The sequence below is a fragment of the Pteropus alecto genome, unplaced genomic scaffold, assembly GCF_000325575.1.
Source record: "Pteropus alecto unplaced genomic scaffold, ASM32557v1 scaffold155, whole genome shotgun sequence".
In the NCBI taxonomy this organism is placed as follows: Eukaryota; Metazoa; Chordata; class Mammalia; order Chiroptera; family Pteropodidae; genus Pteropus; species Pteropus alecto.
The window spans coordinates 11,159,126-11,184,398 of NW_006438113.1; the positions used below are offsets into that span (position 1 = coordinate 11,159,126).

The 25,273-nt window shown below is 34.1% G+C and overlaps 1 protein-coding gene and 1 pseudogene across 1 annotated transcript in view; both read left to right on the forward strand.

Moving 5' to 3' along the window:
• CFAP70 (cilia and flagella associated protein 70) overlaps positions 1–25,273 on the forward strand; it is a 76,922-nt gene that overhangs the window by 7,514 nt on the left and 44,135 nt on the right. The window contains 10 exon segments of the mRNA XM_006915518.3: positions 8,739–8,837; positions 9,010–9,089; positions 12,643–12,822; positions 15,154–15,336; positions 16,490–16,584; positions 19,895–19,994; positions 21,612–21,746; positions 23,587–23,723; positions 23,725–23,752; positions 23,937–24,017. Of these exon segments, the coding sequence (XP_006915580.1) occupies positions 8,739–8,837; positions 9,010–9,089; positions 12,643–12,822; positions 15,154–15,336; positions 16,490–16,584; positions 19,895–19,994; positions 21,612–21,746; positions 23,587–23,723; positions 23,725–23,752; positions 23,937–24,017 (1,118 nt within the window).
• LOC112482705 lies at positions 14,628–14,750 on the forward strand (annotated as a pseudogene).

Below are 25,273 nucleotides of genomic sequence, written 5' to 3' on the forward strand. Positions count from 1 at the left end.
ATCTACACTTCCCAAAAGTTCATTGAGCATCTTTATAACCAGTTTTGAACTCTGCATCTGTTAAATTGCTTGACTCCATTATTTCTGGATCTCTCTTCTGTTTTCTCATATAGTTTCTGCTTCTTTGTCTTCCTATTTTGGCTGCCTTTCCGTGTCTGTTTCTATGTACTAAGCAAAGCTCCTAAATCTCCTGGTCTTATTAGTGTGGATTTATGTAGTAGATGTCCAGTGGCACAGTCCCAAGAGGGGTTCAGCTAAAGGCCAAATTTAGCCCAAGTCTCTGTGTCTCCGGACCACCTGTTAAGATTCAGCAAGCAATCCCCAGATGCTGTGCTTATAGTTGCCTCAAAAGGCCACACCAGAAACCGAGGCTGCTTCCAGTGTGAGTTTCAGCAAGGAGCCCCTGACTCGCTGAGGATACACCTGGATGTGGCTTGGGTGGGGCTGCAAGTTGGTGGAGGCGGGGTTTCAGGGAATCCTCTGGACAGAGTAACCTTTATTATTCAGTTTGATGATGTCATGGCTATGGCGGCGCTGTGTCCGGTGCACTGGTAGTGGAGGAGGGCTCAACAGCGAACAATGGGCATCGCTGGCACTTTTGTACCCAGCGAGTCTTGCCTCAGCCCTCACTCTGACAATGTCTCCTTGTAAGTCCCTGGTGCCCCCACGCGCAGCCGAGTCAGCTCAGAATGAGCAGGTCTGTCACCGTGAAAATCAGCTCGCGGACGTGGCCTCTTAAAGCAGCTTCTGTCACTGCCGCAACCTCCATCTCACTCAGCAGCTCGGGACTGGGCAGCCGTGTCCTTGCCCAGTCCTACCTTCTGCAGTTACAGGGTGTTTTCTTGGACTTCTCCCTAGTCGTATGGCTTGTTCCTCTAGATCCCAGGCGATTTTTCCTTGTTTCTATCACAACTTTGATTTGGTTGACAGAGGGATGAACAGAGCCTCCTCTCTCCCTAATAGAAATTTTAGAACTGAAAAATACAATAACCACTCTGAAAAGCTTAGTGAATGGGCTCAACAACAGAATGGAAGTGGCAGGGGAAAGAATCAGTGAATTGGAATATAGAACAACAGAAATTACCTAATTTGAGTAATGCAGAGGAACTAGACTAAAAAGTATGAACAAAACATAAGAGGCCTGTGAGACCATAATAAAAGATCTAACAGTGTCATTGGAGTCTCAGAGGAGAAGCGAAAGAAGGTGGAGCTGAAAAAGTATTCAAAGAAGAAAACTCCCCAAATTTGACAAGAGACATAAATGTACAGATTCAAGAAGTTGAGCAAACTCCCAACAGGTTAAATTCAAAGAAATCCATACTAAGAAACATCATAATTAAACATCTGAAAAAAATAGGAGAGCAGAGGAAAATTATGAGAATGACATCAATTTCTTATCAGAAACCATGGAGGCCTGAAGGAAATGGCATAATTTTTAAAGTGATAAATGAAAAGAACAGTATCCAGTACCCAGAAAAGATATGAAGGGGTTATCAAGACATTCTTAGATGAAAGAAAACTAAGAATTTGTTGCCAGCAGATCTACTCTAAAAGAATGACTGTATGATGTTCTTTAAACAGAAAGAAAGGATAAAAGAAAACTTAGGAGCATCAGGAAATGAGAAAATATGGTAAGCAAAAAACTGGGTAAATAAAGAAAGCTTTCCTTCTTGAGTTTTCTAAATTGTATTCGACAGTTGAAACAAAATATAACACTATCTAAAGTGGTTGTAAATGTATGTTGAGAAAATATTTTGGACAATTATAAATAGGGAGGGCAAAGGGACATAAAAAGGGGTAAGATTTTTGCACTTCACTCAAACTAGTGAAATGATGAAATGTAGACTGTAATTGTGTGTGTGTGTATTACAATACCTAGAACAGTCTGTAAAAAGTGATAAATTCAAAAGTATTATCGATAAAGCAAAATGGAATTCTGAAAAACATTCAAGTAATCCACAAAAAGTCAGAAAAAAGGAAACAAATGAAAAAGAGGATAAATAAACAAAGCCCAGCAGATAAACCCTAGTTTATTAATAATTACATTAGTATCACTACAAGATTGCTGACTGGATTAAAAAACATGACCTGACCATAGGCTGTCTATAAGAAACTCAAAATAGAACCATAAGTCAGGTAAAAAGTAAAAGGATAGAAAAAATTATATTATGCACACATTAATCAAAATAAAGTAGAAGTGATTATATTAGCATGAGTTAAAGTAGACTTAGTGAAGAAAATAACCGGAGACAGAGAAGTTCATTATATAATGGTAAAAGGATTAATCTACCAAGAAGATATAGCAATTCTACATAGGTATGCACCAAACATCAGAGCTGCAAAATATGTGAAGCAAAAACTGATAAAACTGAAAGGCAGACTAGACAAATCCACAGTTACAGTTGGAGATGTAAACACCCCTCTAACAATTTATAGAATAACTAGATAGAAAATCAGCAAGGATATAGGAAAACTCAACAACACTTTCAACCAACAAGATCTAATCAGTATTTATAGAACACCCAACAATAGCAGAATACACAAAATTTTCAAAAGCCCTCAGACCACATACCAAAACCATATCCTGGGTCATAAACTTAACAAATTTAAATGAATGAAAATAATACCAAATATGTTCTCTGACAATAATAGTATCAAAGTAGAAATCAATAACAGAAAGATAACAGGAAACTCTCCCAACACTTGTAAACTAAAAACACTTCTAAATAATCCAAGTGTCAAAGAAGAAGTCTCAAAAGAAATAAGAAAATATATTGAAAAAAATACTTCATAGCAATGTTTTTTGGCCATAGCTAAAACATTGCCGAGAAAGTTTATAGCACTAAATGCATACATTAGAAAAGAGGGAGAGTTTCAAATCAATAATCTGTAAATCTTCAGTTCAAGAATCTAGAAAAAGAACAAAAGAAACCCCAAGCAAACAGAAGGAATAAAATAATAAAAATAAAAGCAGCAATCAATGAAATACAAAACAAAAATAGGGAAAATCAATGAAATAAATAGCTAGTTATTTGAAAACATTAAAATTAACATCTCTAGGAAGAGAGAGACCACAAAATATCAATACTGGGAATGAAATGGCATAACACGACAGACTCTGCAGATATTAAAAAGATAGTAAAGGAATATAGCTTTACGTACTTAAATTCAACAACAAAATGGACCAGTTTCTTGAAAAACACTAACCACAACTCATCCTATATGAAATAAAGTTGCCCTATAACTATGAAAGAAATTGAATTCATAATTTGAAACCTTCAGAACGAGGTCGTTTCACTGGAGAATTCTACAAGCTTCTTTTCTCTTGCTACTTTTAAGATTCCTTTCTTGGTTTTGATTTTTTGACAGTTTTGTTGTTGTGTGTCTTGGAGAAGATCTTTTTGAGTTTGGTGACATATGAGGTTCATGAACTGGACATGTCCAAATGTTTCTCCAAATTTGGAAGTTCTCAGCCATTATTTCTTTTAAAAATCTTCCTGCCCTTTCTCTCCCTCTCTTCTGTAACTACAATATTTCACAAATTACTTCTTTTGATGGTATCCCATAGATTACATAGACTTTCTTCACTCTTTTTCATTCTTTTCTTTATCCTCCTCTAACTGGGTAATTTCAAAGTTCCTGTTCTCTAACTTGTATTCTTTTTCTGCTTAATTCATTCTTCTCTTGATGCTCTCTGTTACACTTTTCATTTTGTTCACTGTATTTTTCAGTTTCAGAATTTATGTTCATTGATTTCTATCTTTTTGTTAAACTTCTAATTTTGTTCATGTATTCTTCTCCAGGTTTCCTTATATTGTCATTCTGTATTATAGCTCATTGAGTTTCCTTAAAATAGGTATTTTGAATTCTTTTTTGGGTAATCTGCTGATCTACATATCTCTGAGATCATTACTGGCAGATTATTGTGATCCTTTCATGATGACATTTTTCTTTGATTTTTCATATTCCCTGAGATTTTGCATTGCAGTCTTTGCATTTGCACCTCCTCCGGTCTTTACTTACTGCCTTCAGGAGAGAAATACCTTTATTTGCCCCACTTGGGTTTCTGAGGCTTTCTCAGACCTTCTATGGATATGCATGCTCCATGCTGCTTGCTCTCTCCTGTGGCAGAATTCTTAAGCTTGTATGCATGCTATTGATACTGCAAATGACCAGGCTGAGTGCTGATAGCCTCCCTTTCATTTTCTCAAGGGCCGTGCTAAAGTTCAAGTTTGTGGTCTCTCCCTGGCCCACAGATGCAGGCCAACTTTTGACATGTACTCACTAACCATCTGCCACAGCTCACTTGCAACTGCTGTCAAGAGAACTCACAGGGAGCCAGCCACTGAATGGGGGTGTGTGTGGATGAGGCATGTGGAATGCTGGGGGTGCCCATGGACTAGTTGGGGGAAATCCAAAGATAAGGCATCCCCTACAGCTGGTGGGTGGGCTTCCTGATAGAGTCTGTGATGCAATTTGTAGGATTCATTCCCTTTAATGTCCTCTGAGAATCCTATCTGACAGTCTTCCAGATTCTCTCCCCTATCCTTCCACTGCCAGTCATGCAGCTCATGATTCAGCAGTCTGGATGGGGTGAGAGAGAAGTTGGCTTGGGTGGCAGCACCCTGCACAGATGGGGAAATGGGTGCTCATTCGCACACACTCATCTTCCCCCATGGAAGAAATCATGAGTCAAGACGATCTCTCTTGGCCTTGAGTGATGGGTGATGCAAGTTAAGACAAATTGTTATTCTTACCCTCTCCAATGCATGCAGACTCACTTTTTTTGCTCCTGATGTGCTAGTACTGCTTTGCTGGAAACTGGTACTTCCACAAAGGCTCTCATCTATGGGTGATTGTCTAAGACAGTGTTTTACAGGGGCTTCTGGACTGCAGGTGAGAGTGGCTGGAGCTGGTTCATGGGCCACTGTAGGGTTCATAGCTGGGACTTAAGTCTGTATGCCTATCACCTGACACATGGGTGTGTAATACTCTTCTGGGTCCTTTGGCTTATGGCATTGGATCCCAGAGCACCTACAAAGGAACGCTGTCTGTAGATGGATGCCAAATTGTTTTTGTCGAGAGGGGGAAACCACAAGGTACGTCTCATTCAACATTTTTGCTAATGTCACTCCTCTCACTTTCTCAAGATCTCAGTAAAGGTAAATACATAAGCAATTATAAAATCTAGTATTATTGTAACAGTGGTTTATAAGTACACTTTTTGTTTTGTACATGATTTAAGTGACTAATACATTTAAAGAAAAAAGCTTTATTAGTGTAAAAGCTAGTATTACTATAATTTTGCTTCGTAACACCAAATCTTATTTTCTACATAATTTAAGAGACTGATGCATTTTAAAAAATTAGTAGTTTATGTTTTGGGGTACACAGTGTGTAAAGATATAACTTTGTGACATAAATAACTTGAAAGGGGTGGGATGGAGGTATAAAAGAGCAGAGTTTTTGTATTTTATTAAAATTAAGCTGCTAAATTCAAATTAGAGTGTTATAACTTTAGGATGGTAAATATAATCACCATGGTAACCACAAAGAAAATAGCTATAGAATATACAGAAAAGAAAACGAGAAAGGAATTTGAACATGTCACTTAAAAAAAAAACAACACAAAAGAAGACAGTAATGCAGGAAATGAGGGGCAAAATATAAAGCATATATTAAAAAAATTTGTTTTATTTTTGCATTATTACACAATGACAGAAGTGTGTCTCTTCTTGTCAGTAATTACTTCAAGTGTAAAAATACAGGATCCAACTATATACTGTCTAGAAGAGACTCACTTTAGATCCAAAGACACAAATATGTTGAAAGTGAAAAGACGGAAAAAGATATTTCAGGCAAATCTTTTATTAATGTATTATATCTTATTTTGACCCAATCTTTTTTAATCTAAAGTCCATTTTATCTATCAATGTCATACATCAAATCAACAGAATGAAGAAAAAAGCCCTATATGATCATCTTACTTGATATAAAAAAAAAAAAAAACTCGTTTGACAAAATTCAGCAGACTTTCATGGGGGAAAAAAACACTCAAAAAACTAGAACTAGAAGAAAGCTACTGCAACATGATAAAAGCCATAGATGAAAAACCTACAGTGAATATAAGACTGAAAAGACATTTTCTCTAAGATCAGGAACAAGGCAAGGATTTCTGCTTTACCCCTTCTTTTCAACATAATACTACAAGTTCTAGCCAGAGCAGTTAGGCAAGAAAAAGAAAGGCATTCAAATCAGAAAGGAAGAAGCAAAATCACCTTCTGCAGGTTACATGGTTATACATGTAGAATACCTTAAAGAGTCCACAAGAGAAAAACTGTTAGAATAAATGAATTCAGCGAAGTAGTAGGATACAAATTCGATATACAAAAATCAGTTGCATTTCTATGTACTAACAGTGAACAATCTGAAAAATAAATTACACATTAATTCCATTTACAGTTGCATCAAAAGGAATAAAATTCTTAGGAATTAACTTAAGTATTGAAAGACTTGTGCAATGAAAAAATGAAAGACTTGTACAATAAAAACTACAAAACATTGCTGAAAGAAATTAAGACACAAATAAATGGAAACATATCCCGTATTTATGGATTGGAAGACAATATTGTTAAAATATAAGTATTACCCAAAGAAATACACAGATTCAATGCAATCCCTATCAAAATGTCAATATTTTTTTTACAGAAGTTGAAAAAGCCATTCTAAAATTCATATGGAGTCTCAAGAAACCCCAAATAGTCAAAAAAATCTTGAAAATGTTGGAGGTCTCTTGATTTAAAATGTACTGCAAATCTACAGTAATCAAAACAATGTGGTATTGGTGTAAAGAGAGGCATATAGAACAATGAAATAGAATAGCCCAGAAATAAACCCTTACATATGTGATCAAATGATTTTTGACAAGAGTGCCAAGACCTTTCAGTTGGGGAAAGGAGAGTTTTTTCAATAAATGTTGCTAGGAAAACTGGACATCCACATGTAAAAGGATGAAGTTGGACCCTCATTTAAGACTGTATTTTAAAAATTAACTAAAAATGGATCAAATACCTAAATGTGAGACCTAAAACAATAAATCTCTTCGAAGAAGATACAGGACAAATTTTCATGACATCTGATCTGGCAATCATTTCTTGGATATGATACCAAAGGCACAGGATAACAAAAGAAAAAATAGAGAAATCAAACTTAATGAAAATAAAAAATAAAATTATGCATTAAAAGACACTATTCATGGAGTAAAACCCCACAGGAGAAAATATTTGTCAGTTATCTAAGAAAGGATTAATATCCAAAATATGTAGAGAAATCCTAAAACTCAACAACAGCAACAACATAAAACAAACAGCCTGATTTAAAAATGAGCAAATAACTTGAATAGATATTTCTCCAAAGATCTACAAATGGACAATAGGCACATGAAAATGTTCAGCATCACTAATTGCTAGGAAATTGCAAACCCACACTATAGTGAGATACTACCTCATACCTATTAGGATGGCTTAAAAAAAAATAACATGTAAGGATGTGGACAAATTGGAACCCCTGTGCATTTTTGGTGAGACTATAAAACAGTACAGTCACTATGGAAACTGGTAGTTCTTCAAAAAAATTAAAAGAATTACTATATGATCTGGCAATTCCACTTCTGAGAATAAATCCAAAAGAATTTATAGCAGTTCTCTAAGAGATATTTGTATACTCGTGTTCATAGCAGCATTATTTACAAAAGGTAAAACATGGAAGCAACACATGTGGTCCTCACTGGAGGAATGGATAAACCAAATGTGATATGTACGTACAATGGAATATTATTAAATTTTGAAAAGGAAGGAAATTCTTACATATGCTCCAACATGGATTAACTTTGAGGACATTATGCTAAGTGATATAAGCCATTCACAAAAAGACAAATAGTTTGTGATTCCACATATATAAGATATCTAGTGTAGGAAAATATGTAGGGACAGAAAGTATTATTCTCATGGTTGCCAGGGGGAGGGGAGAATGGGGAGTTACTGTTTAGTGGATATAGAGATTTAATTTTAGAAGATAAAAAGTTATGGAGATGGATGGTGGTGATATATATTTAATAGCTCTGGGCTATACACATAAAAATGATTAGAATGCTAAATTTTATGTAATGTGTATTTTGCCACAATTTAAAAAAGACATAAAGAACATTCTGCCTTTACTTTTGAAAACTTAGGTTAAATGGACAATTTCTTAGAAATATAAAAATAGGGAAAATCTAAAGAAATGGAAGGGGAACCTATAGAGTAAAAGAGACTTAAGAGATATCACCTAATCACCATGTGTAGACCTTTTTTGGGTCCTGATACAAACAAACTGTAAAGAAAATGCTGTGGAGAGACATGAGGTTGAATAAAAGGAAAGGCATATCATATTCTTAGACAGGAATGCTCAGCATTATAAAGATGTCATTTTACCTAAATTTATCTGTAAGTTTAATGTGATCTCTATAAATCTGCCAACATTATTATTATTATTACTTTAAATTACAGAGTTATTACAGAAAATGTCACTGAGGTAGTCCACCAGAAGTATTTTCCACCAGAAGTCACCATATAATGGTGCATTCTTGGGTTTCAAGTTCATATCTCTTAATTTTTTTCATAATGCTTTGCTTGTTGCACCTTGGTTATCTGATAGATGAGCTAAACATGTTCTCATTTTCTTTGTTTTGCTTTTTCTAGTAACTATGACTGAAGTTTTACCTAAGGAAAAGAAACAGAAAGATGAGAAGACCTTAATTCTTGGTCAAGCTGTGGTGGACCTTCTTCCTTTATTGGAAGGTCAGATGTGTGATTTGTGCAAAAGCAGATATAACAAAGCTCATAAAATTTAACTTCAGCAAAATGAAAAAAATCAGCCTCATTGAACTTCAGAGATTTGATGAAAAGATTAGCACATTTATCTTTGCCTAACCCTTTCTTTTTTTGACTTGACTTGGCCTTCTTTTTGCAGGAGAGATTTCATTTGAAACGATGGTGCCACTGCACCCTGTACCAGGTTCACCGTTAGAGCCTCTTCGATCAGGTGTTAAGGTAAACAGGATTTTAACTCACAACATTGCTTTTCATTCTAACAAGTCTGTCTGGTGTCAAAATTCAATTCTATTGAGTCCAATTTATCAGTCACTTTCTTTTTACAGGTACACATATTGCTAGGTTCTGGGAAACAAATATAAATAAGGCAGAGTCTTACCTTAAGAGTCCATAATCTATATATTATGGATTTTAACCCAGTGTGATTAAATGATGGGCAGGGCACATGGGCATGGAGTAGACATTGGTTACTTTGCTCAGGGGTAGAAGTAGGGAAGGCTTAAAACCATAGAAATGCCTCTTGAACTATGTCCCGATGGATTAAATTAAATAGTATATGAATGCACCTAACACACTTTCTGGCATGGTAGCCTGCCTCTGGTTATTGGAGGAGAGGACGCATAAATTGGTAGACTGTGTCACTGGTTTGTCACTGGACTGTTTCCCATTCCTCTTGGGGATCATTAGCTTCTTGGGACATTGATTCCCACTCTGGTGCAAGTGCACTCAATCTCAGCAGGTACCACAGCCACCTTCTGTTTTGCACAAGTAAAGGAAAGAGGGGGGACCAACTGACTCAACTGAATGCAGTTTCCTAATTAATCATCACTGTAGGCCCCTTTCTGATTTTTGTTGATTTTGACCTTGGAGCTACCACAATCCACTCCTGCGTCTGCTGTGGTCCTCTTTTCTTATTTTAGGATGTGGTTGGTTTCTTCTAGCTTAGTTCTTTTGTAGATCTAATTTTTTTTCTATCTTTCGAGGGTTCCTGAAAATGTATAGTTTACTGATGGCATTTCTTGTTTTCCAGGATTATTATAGCATTATCCTTTAATTGGACATAAAGATATCATTTACTATCTTTTTGTCATTTCATGTGATTTGTCCTGGAAAGAGGTATATATTTGAGCTCAGCCTGCCTTCCTTGTTTCAGTCTCACAGCTTATGTACTGTTGATTTTCCTTAGATGTTATAGAAGAAAAGTCAGTCAAATAGATTGTCAGTCCTCATGACCTTTGCTCATAATATTCTTGTATTTACTTGTTTCACATACTCAAGGAAAAATATAAGACAGTTAATTTCCATTTGTTTGAGAGTTCTCACTAATTTTATATTTAAGCATCAACAATGGTCATTCTCAAGACTCAGACTAAAATGATATAAACTGTACTTGGAAAGGAGGTTCCAGTTCATCGTCCAGTATTCCCTGTCTCACTATGAGTTAGAAATCTTAGGGACATTTATTTACCTTCTCAGAGACATATTGACCAGAGGAGTCACATTCTTCATTTCCTCTTTCTTAAAAGCTTTCTTCCCTTTGCTGTTCCGATTTTCTACTTATTGACTGTACCTTCTCAATGTCCTGCACCAAATATCTCCTCTGCCTGTCCCTTAAGTGTGAAAGTTCTATTCTTGACCACCTTCTTTTCTTAGTCTGTGTTCACATTCCTGGTTGGATGAGAGGGAGGTTGGTCATCCATGAATTTAACAGTCACCGCTATTGAAGACTTCTAATTTAACAGCTCCAACCCAGATACCTTTCCTTAATTTCAGAATGTCAGCCTTTACAACCACCTACTGGATTTCTCTGTAATGATAGCCCATAGGTGCCTAAAATTCAACATTCCAAAACTAAACCCAGTATCCTCCCTCAAACTTACTCTTCCTTTTAATTTTAGTTATTTTGACTAGCAGCATCACCCATTTGTGAAATCATAGCAAATGCATAGAATCTACATTACATCTGTGACTCTTCTGCTCAGAACCTAACTACAATCAATTCCAAAATCTGCCTTTCATCAAATTTAGCCTTTTCTACCTCATAAGTGCCTTTGAATGCTCTCTTCGTAGTTTCATTTCTGTGCTTTATTGCCTTATAATTTTCTCACCTGGAACATTACAAGTAGACTTGTAATTACCTTACCTCCATCCAGTTCATCCTTCTCACTGCTTGCAGAGTGACTTAAAAGTAAATATGATCACATCTCTTCCCTTGCTAGCATCTATGTGGTTCATATATTCACCTACTGCTTACATGCTAAGGTTCAAATTTCCTAGCAGGCATGCAACAACCTTTATGATAGGAGCCTGTCACTAGTTCAGTCTCATCTCTCAGCATTTTCCTCCTTTGCTTTATGTTCTTAAAATTCTGAACTATTTACTTACACCTGAACTGAATACACCATACTGTTTCAATACCCTTTTACATAAAACTCTTCCTTTTGTCCAAAATTATTTTCTCTTTCCTTCCGATGCTTATTTAGATTTTAAACTTCTATTCATCTCGTAAAGTTAATTCAGATGTCACTCTCTCTTACTCCTCTCCACCCCAATAATTAATTATCCACTTCTTCCTTGGTGTTCCTTGACTAGGGCATTTTGTACAGGTCTCATTTATAACATTTGTCATAAGTCATGGGATTATAACATGAATTCCATGCTGAAAGGGGCCAAGTCTTCTTCATCTATATATTCTTAGTGCTATAGTAAAGTGCCTGGCATATAATCACACATTTTAAACCTACTTTTTATTGTATCCTCTATAAAAATATCAGGTATATATACATATATGTCTATATAGATAAGTATATAGATATGTATTTGAAAAAATATTTCTTATTAAAAAGCACTACATTTGCCAAATCAGAATTTCCATTGGAGAAATAACTTGGGAATTTTCCATTAGTAGGATACTTAATTCTTTAACAACAATATTAATTATTCTTATTAATGCTGATTCTTTGTTGTTGTTGTTTATTGGGGTAACATTGGTTAATGCAATTATATAATTTTCAGGTGTACATTATAATTTGACATCTATATATTCTATTGTGTGTTTACCACCCAAAGTCGTTTCCTTCAGCTACCATATATTTGATCCTCTTCTCCCTCCCCCACCCCCTTTATTTGACCCCCTTAATATTGATTCTTAGGAAAAAGAATGAAATGAACAAATTATTGTTTCTTCTGTAATAATATTAAAAAAAAAAACCACTAGCTGCCTTGACTGCCTTACTTGGATACATTACTACATCAAATCCTTGTCAGCCCTTCTAAAAAATTCATTCCTGGAGCTTACTCATGCTGCCAAAACTTTCCATATTTGAAAAATAGAAATATATTAAATAATCTGATTTTCAAATATTTCATAAAAACCTATATATTTTAAAAAAGCGCTATATTTAAATTACAAAATAATTATAAAATATAGACTAGCGAAAAAGCACCCCAATCTCACTCATGTGCAACCACTATTAACATTTCAGTACAGAACCTTCCAATTCCTCTTCTATATGTATTTATATACATACTTGACCTCAGTGTGGTATAGGGGAAGGGCTCTAGCTTAGGGATAGGTTGGTTCTCTTTTTGGCTCTATCTTTAACTCATGGGACCTAGAGAAAGTTATTTCAATACTTTGTATAGAAATAAATGACCTTTCTACCTTGAACAGTGATATGATATTCAGATGAAATTCAAATGATATTTAAATGAAAAAAAAAAAGAGGCCTCTGGCATTGTCAAAATGCTGCATAATTTTATTCTTTTCCAGCAGTGCAGTCTTGAAGTTAAAGTATCTGTGGCAGAGCCCTTATTGACCACAGCCCAGATCTTAGGAGGCAATTTACTGAAGGTCACATTGGAGGCTGCCTACTCTGTGCCTGAATCTTTCATGCCAGTAGGGCCCCTGCAGAACTACATGGTTGGTCTGCAAGTTCCATCAATTGGAGAGGTAAAGCCCTACAGCCAGATATTTATATAGATTTAAACACTCATATGGACGTCTCTTCTTCCTTTGCTAAAATTTCATTCAAAGCAAACTCTGTTAATGGCTCAGATTTATTTTAGTTTTCAAAAAATAAAGTTTACTTCTGTTTTATAAATAGATGTTATATTTATAGTTTATGTATTATAGATTACATAAAATTTATATCAGTGAATATATATTTATGGTGGAAAATATGTAAAACATTTTTAAATGAACAATTTTGGATATATTTCTACAGAGATTATGCCTGTTTTATGCATTTTGTATAATGCACTTTATTATACAGAACTTTCTCTTAATTCCAGATTATTTCCCTTATCCAAATTTCTATAGAATGATTGTGTATTGGTTTTTTGAGGCTCTTGATAAAGATTTCCAAATTGCTTGCTAAAAGAGTGTAATTAGTTAATACTTCTACTTGTTTTGCCATTTTACATTTTCAGTGTAGAACCCTCCAATTTCTCTTCACATTCCCAGCATCAGTGTACAAGGTTTCTAATTTCTTCACATCCTTGTGAATACTTATTATTTTCTGTTTTTTGATAATAGTCATTCCAATAGGTGTGGAGTGGCATCTTCTTGTGATTTTGATTTTTCTCTGATGACTAATGTCATTTAGCATCTTTTCATGTGCTTATTGACCATTTGCATGTTTTCTTTGGAGAAATGTCTATCCAAGTCCTTTGCCCATTTTTGAATCAAGTGTTGTTGTTGATGAGTTTTAGGAATTCTCTATATTTTAGCTATTAATCCCTTATTGGATGTGTGATTTGCAAGTGTTTTCTCCCATTCTATGGATTGCCTTTTATTCTGTTGTTAGTATCTTTTGATGCACAGAAGTTTTTAATTTCTGATGCAGTCCAATTCGTCCATGTTTTCTTATTCATAAGCAAGAAATCATTGCTAAACCCATTGGCATGAGGCTTTTCCCCTATGTCTTTTTATATTTATAGTTTAGTTCTTAGGTTTAGGCCTTTGATCCATTTTGAGCTAATTTTTGTATACAGTGTTAGGTAAGGGTCTAACTACACTCTTTTGCATGTGGATAACTGGTTTTTCTAGCACTTTTTGTTAAGACTGTTCTGTTTCAATTGAATAGTGTTGGCACCTTTAATTTTGACAATTTTTGCTAATATTCTTGTTGTTTTATGGAGGAACAGATTTTCAGAAGTCCTTATTCTGCCATTCCAGAAATGCCCCTTCTTTACAAAAGTTTTAAAACTTAACACATTGGACTAGAATAGTTGAGTTATACTGTATGCCAATTTTAAATTTTACTAGAGACTACAAAATTGCTTTCTATTTTTGTACCAATTTACACTTCCATCGGCTATGTATAAAAATACCATTTCCTTCATAACATTGACAACACTTGATATTTTTAGACTCTTGCCAATCTGTGGTTTAAAATGTTATCTGATTGTTTTAATGTGCATTTCACTTATTTTTAATAACTAGTATGTTTTAATTTAAATGTTAGATTTTCTAATTTCTCTTTCTATAAATTTCCTATTTATATCTTTACTAATTTTTATCGCAAGTATATTTTAGATAAGTTATAGATATGAAAAGCCTGTATTTTTAGGCCTTTATCAAATTTAAGTTTGTTTTTTTTAAAGATAATTTTTAAAATGTTATATTATGATCCTCATGTACATATAAAATGACAAAAAGAGTCGAAGCCAGTTCATAGGAAAATCTAAAGAAATGATTCATCTGTAAGCAATCAGGGATGTCGAAATGAATTTGCTAATAATTCAAAACTTGTCATTTATGGCTATGCCACCCTGAACAAGCCCGATCCCATCTGATCTCAGAATCTAAGCAGAGTTGGGCCTGGTTAGTACTTGGATGGGAGACCACTTAGGAAGACCAGGTGCTTGCTGTAGGCATAAAAAATAAAAAATAAGGGATTGTAAGCTGACAAGGTCCTTGCAATCTGTGAGGTCAACCAAAGGTTGCCTCGCCTAAAAAAATCCAAACAAAAAAACAAAATAAAACAAAAAACTTGTCATCAGTCACAGGGCAATAATCAATTTATCTCTATTCGACAAAGTACATTTGCACATTTGTGGACAAGAATAATTTGCATTATTATCTATTTCCTATAAATTACAAAATTATAAAACAACAGAAAGACAATGAAGGGCACAGTCCCCTCTACAGAATCAGATAATTACAGAAGGATCTGTTAGATAATTCTCAGCATTCTCCTGAAAAGACACTTCAGTAATCTTTTTATCTATCTCAAATTCTTTTACAAAATTTCCTAAAATATGATATTTATTTCTGCAGAAAGATTATCCCATTTTATTCAAGAATGGAACTCTGAAGCTTGGAGGGGAAAGAGAACCTGTTCCCCGGCCCAAAAAATGGCCTATTGCTAACATTCTGGCTCCAGGAGCTAATAACATTCCTGATGCATTCATTGTTGGTGGGCCCTATGAGGAAGAAGAAGGAGAACTCAACCATCCTGAGGTAAGAGAGTTATGCCATTTTTTTGTGATAAACTCAGTGTGCTGACATATGATAAAATTTTCGTGAATCACTGTAATTTATATATATTATTACCTATTAAAATAAAATAATTAAATGTCAAAAGAAAAGTTACCTAATTCTGATTGAAAGGCTTCTTCACTTCTTAAGTCCAGCAAACGAAATAATTGATTTAATTCAAATTTACTGTTTATTTTATTTTAAATTTATTTATTTTTGAGTAGGTAATAATACAGTCACATGTCAAAATAAGAATTGAGAGATATTCAGTTAAAGTCTTCCTTCTACTTTATGTCTCTTCCTCCTGATTCCTTCCAACGTCATCACTCTAGTAGCCACCTTTGTTATCGTTTCTTGTAGTTTCAGTAAAATCATTTGTAAGATGGGGATGGTTAAATTATTTTCAGTATCTGATACTAAATATTTAAAATAGTAGAGATAAAGCTAAAATACTTGAAAAACTTGTGCAATTTCTTTTATCATCATTGTGCTTTGTGAAAATTGTTCTTAGATTTATATTTTCATTTAGATCAGCTATATTTTATTTTAGATATTTAGATTTTATGTTTATATTTTAGATATTTAGATATTTAGATTTTATGTTTAGATTTTAGATATTTAGATTTTATAAAATCTAAATAACTAAACATAAAATCTAAATATCTAAAATATAACTTTTTCAGCCCTGGTTGCTCATTAGAATCACCTGGAAGGCTTTTAAAAAACACTAACAATGGGCCAGACCCTAACCCAGATCAATTATTTAAGAATTTATTTTTAAAATAACACCAATACTCAGGTGTTAATTATTTTTTCAGAAGCTCCCAAATAATTCTAATATGCGTCTAGGGTTGAGAATAACTGATTGAGGTTATGTGAGTGAATATTTGGCAGTTAGTACTGGATCGATGTAAGGATAATATAAATAATTTATCTTACGTACTTTATTAATCGAAAAGTACCCTAAAATTTACGGTGGTGGTAGTATTTACAGTAGTAGTTATACTTATGGTAGTAATAGTAGAAGTAATAAAAGTATTGTGATTAAATTCATTAATCGAATGCCCCACAGATTGAGCAGAATGAAGCCAGGTCACACCAAGAGAACAAAAGTTTCTATCTTATTATTTTACAGGACAGGGAATTTAGGAACCAATCAGAGTGCATAAAGAAAAGGATTACTTGGGACTTGGAAAGTCGCTGCTACCTTGATCCTACTGCAGTGGTGAGGTAGGAAGACAAAAGGAATATATCTAAATAACAAAGACTGTAAGTGGGAAAAAATGTTACTTTTTAAAATTTTATCTATATTTGAGTTAAGGTGACCTGACAGTCTCTTTCACCACATTTGTTAAAAACAGAGGCTCCTAGTGATGGTGAATTAACCAAGGTGGGTTCTTATTTTTCTTTCATATAAAAGAAGTCCAGACCTGATATGTATGGCGGCTTCTCAGTGTTATGAGGTATCTGGGCTCAGTCTTGCTTTTTTGCTCTATCTTCTTTAACATGTGCCCTGTATCCAGAAGGTTGTCTCACAGTCCACAATGGCTGTTGGAGCTCCAGGCTGCACATTCACAGTCCTGGCAGAAAGTTGGAAAAGAGGAGTGTTATGGGTAAAAAAGGACACGTGCTGGTTGTCTTAGCCCCTCCTGTAGAACCTCCCTGGAATCTGACAACTGTTTATATCTCATTGGTCACCTCTAGAGGCAAAAGAAGCTAGGAAATAGTGTTTTTGTTGGACACATTGCCACCCAGATTAAATCAGGATTTAGATAGTAAAGAAGAACAGGACACTTGATATTGTGTGGATAACTACTAATCTCTGTCACAATGACCTGGTGATTTCGGAGAGATGAGAAATAGAGGCTTATCAATATAGGTATAATTTGAATGAACTTTTTTTTTTTTCAATTAACAGACTATTTTTTTTTTAGAATAGTTTAAGAATTTTCAAAAAATTGAGCAGGCATTTCAGAGAGTTCCTGTATATCTCTGGTCCCCTACTTGATCATGGTATATAATATAAATATACATCATTGGATTTGATTTACTGATTTTTTTAATAAAGGATACATTGTTACTATTACTTTGAATAAACAGTAATCGATTTGGTCAATTAAAAATAAGAAAAATTAAAAAATTTTTCACTTTATTTCGTTCTGATTCTCTTCCTTTCTTTATGTAGATTCAAGTTTCTGACCCATATAATTTTTCTTTTCTCTGAAGACTTTTAGTATTTCTTGTAGGGCTGGTCTACTGGCCACAAATTCCCTCCATTTTTGTTTGAGAAAATCTTTATTTTTCCTTCACTTTTGAAAAATAATTCCCCCAGATACAGGATTCTAGATTGGTGGTTTATTTCTTTCAAAACTTTAAATATTTCACTTAACTCTCTTCCTGCCTGCATGGTTTCTGATGAGAAGTCCAATGTAATTCATATTCTTGTTCCTTTGTAGGAAAGGTATTTTTGCCTCTGGCTTCTTTCAAGATTTTCATTTCCTCTTTGGTTTCCTGTAGTTTGAATATGATATACCTTGTTGTAGATTTTTTAGTATTTATCATCCTTGGCATTCTCCAAGCTTCCTGGATCTATGGTTTGGTATCTGCCATTAATTTCATAAAATTCTCAGCCATTATAACTTCAAATATTTCTTTTGCTCCTTTCTCACTTTTTTCTCTTTCCAGTATCCCTGTTATATCTTTTGTAATTGTCTCATAATTCTTGGATATTCTGTTATGATTTTCATATTTTCCCCCTTTCCATTTCAGTTTGGAAAGTTTTTGATGTATCTTCAAGCTCACTGATTCTTTTCTCAGCCATGTCTAATCTACTGATAAGCCCATCAGATGAATTCTTCATTTTTATTGCAGTGTTTTTGATGTCTAGCATTTTCTTTTGATGCCTTGAATTTCTGCCTCCTGCTTACATGACCCACCTGTTCTTTTTAAATTAACTTTATTGTGATGACATTGGTTAATTACCCATGCGTTCTTGCATATTGTCTGCTTTTTCCATTAGAGCCTTTAACATATTAATCATTGATATTTTAAATTCTCTTTCTGATTATTTCAAGATCTGTGTCATACCTAAGTCTAGTTCTTATGCTAGCTTTGTCTCTTCAGACAGTATATTTCTTGCCTGTAGCATTCCTTGTAATTTTTTATTTTATTTATTTTTTTGACACTTATGAATGTGAAAAATTATTTAATGACAGTACTCTTGCCCTTGTAATTTTTTATCAAAAGCTGGATATTATGTACTAGGTAATAAGAAACAAGGTAATTAGGTTTTTTAGTGTGAGGGTGTATATTTATCTGGCTAGGAGCTGGGCTGTGTTTAATGTTTGCAGTAGCTGTAGCTGTAGGTGCTAAAGCCTTTGATTTCCTTTTTTTTTTTTTGCTCCTCCCCTGTTCTCTTTGGGTTTGCCTAAGAACTGTTTCTTAAATAGGGTCTATGTTTCACAGTTTCTCAGTTATAATCCACTGTTATACTGGAACTCTATTTATGGCGAGGGAAAGTGTTCTTTAATCCTGTGATTAAATCTCAGTATTTTAATGGGTTTGAGTCCCTGGACTGTGACCTTCAGAAGTGTTTAATAACCATTTTTTCTTTCTGTCTTTATATGAGACAGGAAGGCCAGATGGGCTTGAGGTGTCTAATTGCCCTTCCCCTGGGCAAGATAATGCTCTGGTAGTTTCCCTTAGTAGGTCTTCATTATGGAGGACAATCTGGGCATATTTCAAAAATGGTTACTTTTCCCTTCTCTCTGCCTAAGAGGATTTTTATCCTGTCTTCACTATGAGTAAATTCTGGGGTTCCTTGATTTAAAACGCAAAAAAGCGTAGGGAACCCCCGAGACTGAGACCCTAGGAGTTTTTAACTCTTGGGCTTGTCCACACTCAGCCTCCAGCAATTAGTCAAAATTACCATTAAAGTGTTTCTACCTGTTTCAGACTCCAGGGGCTTCTGCTGCCTGTAAACTGATCTCAGTTGTGATGCTCTGTACTTAGCTGTCTCTCCAAATTTCAGTGTGGCGATTTGCCCTATGTACTTAATTCTTAGATTGATCAAAGAAAACTTGTTGATTTTCAGTTTGGTCAGCTTCTTTCTTGTTTTGAGGACAGTAGTGAGAACTTCTAAACTCTTAACATGTCAGTAAGCTGACACTGGAAGCCCTATTCTATTTTCACAGTAGTTATAAATGTATTTTATACTATTTTTGCATACTTGTCTGATTATTTCTTTAGAATAAATAACTAGAAGTGGAATTTCTGGGCCAAAGATTATGAACATTTTAAGGCATTTGATTCATATTGCAAAATTGCTCTAAAAATGTACAATTTACCTCTGCTAGAAGTACAGTAGAATTATTTTCATAATTTTATAGATTTGAAAAGGTATAAAAACCCACTTACCTTATAAAAAATTTATATATGTGTATCCCATTACTTTTTAAAAGAGATGACTACTTCTCTTTAACCTAAATTATGCTAAGTCCATTTCACATGTAATGCTAGTGGGCTGATTCTTGATATTCAGTTTTCAGAAGCGAATTGCTGATTGCCGACTCTGGCCTGTAGAAATCACAAGAGTTCCTCTGATTACTGCACCCAAAGGAAAAGCTACCAGATTTGATAAGGTAAATTTGTTTACTTAAAAATATTTATATAAGAAATGCTGGCTCAGACCCAACCTATTATTCTGCTTCTAATTCTAATACCAGTGGAGTATATGAACTGATGTGGCTGTTCCCTAGGGTGACCAACAGATTCTGATTTCCTGAATAGTTCTGAAAGTTTCATGTCCCAAGAAACTCCCCTGTCCCTGGCAAATTAGGACAACTGGTCACCCTAGCTCCCTATTGTCCACTAGAAGTTATTTAGCCTTTATTCGCAGACATCCTATTTCCCTTTAGCCCTTCATTACAGTTTTACCACAGATAAAACCATACAAGATAGACATTTTTGTAGGTCAAAAGTAGTTAAATATTGACAATATGGTTCAAACTACTACATTTTTCTGAATTTCTTTTAGACTTACCTACTTAAAATATTTTAGCCTGCTAATTAGAGTAATAAGGTTCATAGATGTACTACTATTCTGAAAAGATATAGCTTTGATGAGCCTAGAATATGTTACTCGTGCATGTGTGGTCTTTTACGCTTGTTCATAAACTCCCTGAGGGTAGGGCTCCTGTCTTTGACTGCTTTGTATCCTCCACAGTACCTAGCATGATTTATGACATATAGCAGATACTTAACAAGTACCTTAATTATTTTATTGATTTTTAAAATAGGCTTTTTGCAGAATGAAAATACTACTACTGTGTTCCCACCTCTCTCTTTGTAATATATGATATGTACTGACTTACCTTAGATTTATAAACAACATAATGTTATCATATGAACATAGGACTTTAATTACTAATTATTATTTTAATAGGCAAAATGAAAGAGATTACTTTTAACCTTGTGGGAATTAAATGTTTTCTTTTACTCTTTTCCTTATACAAGTTTCCTATGGTAAACCGTACAGCCATTAAAAATGATGTTAAGATATATTTATTGACATATTCTTCATCTTTGTAATGAGAGTTTAGATGAGATCAGGGATGGCAAATACCTGACAGCAGACTGTCATTCATCTTCCTTCATCAGTGGCAGGTAGTACTGATCAATTAGAGCACTCTTCTCTTCTGAACCCAGATAAAGATACAGAATCTTTTTCAACACAGTACTCTAAGACACCTCTACCAATTGATTAGAATGTAGGCATCAGTTAAAACCTATTTGTCAACATTGGTTCAGATGATTTGTAAAACCCCTTTCATTCATATGAATATGTGAACGAAAGCTAAAAGCCACAGCTTCTGATATCTTTTAAGGTTTTGTTGTTGTTGTTGTTGTTGTTTTTTATTCACAAAGTTTTTCTTTTTTCTAAGAAGCAACGTGGTGAAATTGACTTTTTGGTTAAATTTATATATTATCAATTAATTTGTGTATGTGTTGATCCAACTACTGCCTTTACTATTCACTAGCACTGTTTTTATGCATTATCTCAGTGACCACTGTATATTAAGCTTATTTTAGAGATAAAGAAATAAGCCCCCAAATGTCTATGTTAATGGCCCAAAGTCAACTAGTAAAATAGCATAACTAGTCCCTAAAGCCAGGTCTTTAAACTGCTGAGTCAGAGCTCCATACTTTATGCTGCATTGCTCTATACCACTAATATTTCTCTGGTTTTATTCCTTTAGGCGGATGATGAAAGTCAGCTTTCATTTCATGGTGTGGCTTATGTTAATATGGTCCCATTGCTGTATCCAGGTGTAAAGAGGATTCGGGGAGCTTTTCATGTTTATCCTTACCTAGACAGTACAGTCTTTGAAAAGGTAAGAAAAAATTGTATAGATCATTATCATCCTAATTTATCTTTTATATATGTGTTTACTTACATCTATAGCATATACATCTTTGCAATGGATATTTGGAACCAGTTGTCATACTGGGATGTTAAATATAGAGGCTTGCTGTCATTCTACCATTGAATCTCAAAAAATTAGGGCCAAAAACTGGAAACAATCCAAATCTCTATCAACAGGTAAACAGAGAAAGAAATTGTATGGTATATCTATACAATGGGATACTACTCAGCAAAAAAAAAGAAAGGAACTGTTGATACATGCAACATGGATGAGTCTCAAATGCATCATGCTAAATGAAAGAAGCCAGACAAAAAAGAGTCCATACTTTATGATTCTATTTACAATTCTAGAAAACTAACCTAAAGCCATAGAAAGCAGATCAGTGGTTGCTTGGGAACAGGAATAGAGGGAGGGATGGATTACAAAAGAATGTGAGGAAACTATGAGGGATGATAGAAATGTTGGTCATCTTGATTGTGGTGATGGTTTCACATGTGTATGTATATGCCAAAATTGATCAAATTGTATATTTTAAATATGTAATTTATTATAATTTTACCTCAGTAAAGTTGGATACAAAATCTTTAGGATAATGAAAGAAATCAATTATGTTAATTGTGCAAAAATGTAAATCCATGTGCTGATGAATAAACACATGGTTCTCTCAGTTTTCAGATGTTAAAAATGTTAAAATCATCCTTTTATCTGTCTAAATATAGAAAAAATATATATACATAAAGCAAAAGGTCAATTTAATCATGTTGCTTCTAGGAGAAAGTGAGGCTTTGTAAAATACAATAATAAAAACTTATTTAACATATGTATTCATATACTATTTCATATACTATTCCATCATTATTAGGACAGCTATTTTTCAATAATAGAGTCATGAAAGACCCATCATCTATTTCAAACCAACTGAGTAGCAAACTCTTTATAAGTATCCTTTGAACTGGAAATTACACTTACTGGGATTATTCTTAAATAATTTAATAGGATTGCAACCCCTATATTCATGAAAACTTTTGGAGATTTATAATAGCAAAACCAAAAAATAAGATTATGTGTCTAAAATAGAAAAAGGCTTATTAAATTATTGTAAATAAAAATGATGGAATATGCATCCATTTAAAAAACTCATTAATGTTGTGTAGATAGATAGTTAAATAGAAAAAAAGATAGTGAAAATATCCATTACACCCAATGTTTTCTCGTGACCTTTTCTGTTATCCTCCTCTTCTATCTCTGTTTACTCCTACCCTTTTTTGGGGGCAGGTGGCTGTTTTTTTTCACTCAGCGTAAATTATATTTAGATTCATCCATGTTGTTTAATTTAAACATTTTTGTAAGGTTGTTTCCCAGTATTTATCTATAGTTTGAATTTCCCCATGCAAAGTTTTAATTTTGAACTTTAAACTTGCCCTATTCTTCTAATCCTAATTGAGGGGTCAGTAGTAATTAGATAATATTTCTTATACAGAAATAAATCCTACCACTTAAAGTTATTTGAAATTATGTGTCAAGGATTGAAAGCTATTTGATAACATGTTATGAAATACCAAAATCAAGCCAGGTTGAAAAGTCTCCCCTTGGGAATTTAAACGATAAGGTAGGCAACTAACTTTCTACAATGGTTTTACCCATTCAATGGGTATGGCAATACAATGAAGTTTTTTACTTTCCTGAGCTCTCTCTGATTCTACAATGATGAATTTATCTAGAAGACTAAATGATATTAAATAATAATGTGGGTTTCTTTTATTTGTCTGTGATTCATTGCATCTTTTTGTTTTTTTGTTTTTTTCAGACCAAGTGTTTATTTAGTTTGTTCCGGGATACTGGCCATCATTTGATTCAAAATAACAAAATAGGAGGAATTAATTCTCCATTGTCCAAACCAGTTATTTCTAAGAACCTGAAAGAAGATAAAATAGTAAGAAACAGATAAAGGAAAGCCTATGCCTGGGGATGTGGTAGGTTGTTGAGAAAATGATGATTTTGCTGGTTTTGTTGCATTCTAGAGGCTTGCACTGATTTCTTATTTTGTGAATTGTCTCAATTTAGTTCGTATTTTGATGCAACGTAATGATCATTGTTCCTGCCATTATGAAGACTATGTAAGAATTCCATTTTTGAGGTGTGTTCATTTTCTTTCAGCAGGCGGCTAGTATAAAATCTCAAAGTTCAGATACTCCTTTGGAAATTGAACCCACTCTAAACCACAATCCAGAAGGACAGGTAACTATGCATAAATAGTTGGGAAATTAAGTTTAAATTCATCAGTCCTTTATTGAGCAAGGTAGTATGGTATAGTGAAAAATGCTCATTATTTGAGTTACCATCTCAGATTTCCAATTATTAATTTATAACCTTGGGCAAATTTCTTTGTTTTGTTGAGACTTTCTAAAATAAGTGGGTACCAGATTAACTTTGAGGTCCTTTCCAGCATTAAAATTATATGTCTTTTATTAATTCTACTATATTAAGCGCTATGAAGGATGCAAAGATGCATCATCTGCAACATTTATTCATCTGCTCTCAGGACACTCAAGTCTGGTGGTCAAAACAGACTGGTACATAACTAATAGTAATATAGAGTTTTGATGAATGTTATCCTAGTAGTACAAACAAAAGTGCTGTGTGGTCTCAGAGAAGACAGAGTAATAGCTACTAGGATAGGACAGTCTCAGAAGGCTTCGTGGAAGAGATGTCATTCAAGCTAAGTAGTGAAAGATGAAGAGAACCTTTTGCCAGATAAAAATGGAGGGAGAGGCATTTTAGGGCCAGGGAACAACTTGAGTCAAGGCACAAAAAAAGATAGCTGAATTCTGAGTACATCAATTACTTCAGTGTATGATATAGAGAAATAAAAAGAAAGGAGAGATTCTAGAATAAAATGAGAAAGAAAAGAGAGGCTGAGTTGAGTTATAGAATGATTTTGAGAGACTTGCTAAAAAGTTTGGGCTTCAATCTATAGGTGACAAGAGACAATAGAACCTCATCTTAGGGACTCCCATTAAAAGTTTTTAAGCTACCTAGAAATAAGACTTCATATATGTTTCAGGGTAGAACTCTTGCAAGGATGTGAAAAAGAGAAATTGAAATTGGGATAGGGGCTTTAGATATCAGTTTATAGACTTTTCTTATAGTACAGATGAGTGTCGATGACAGTTTGATTTAGGGAAGAGGTTGTAGTAAAGGAAGTCAGAAACCTGAAGAGGCAAAGTATGGAATTGGGAAGCTTTAGGGTTGTCAAGGAAGAAAAGTTAAAGATAACTCAAGTTTAGGGCTGTACTTTCTGGAAGGGTGATGAAATCATTAAGAGAAAAGTCAAAAGAGAAGTTAATACAGAGGGGAATGAGAAGTTCGATTTTAGAAACGTTATATATACAATGCTGGGTAGAAATGTCCATCAGGTTGCAGTTGGTAGATGGTGGTGAGGAGGCTGTGAGTGGGAATATCAGAAGGTTATGAAGAAAATATTTCTACAGAAC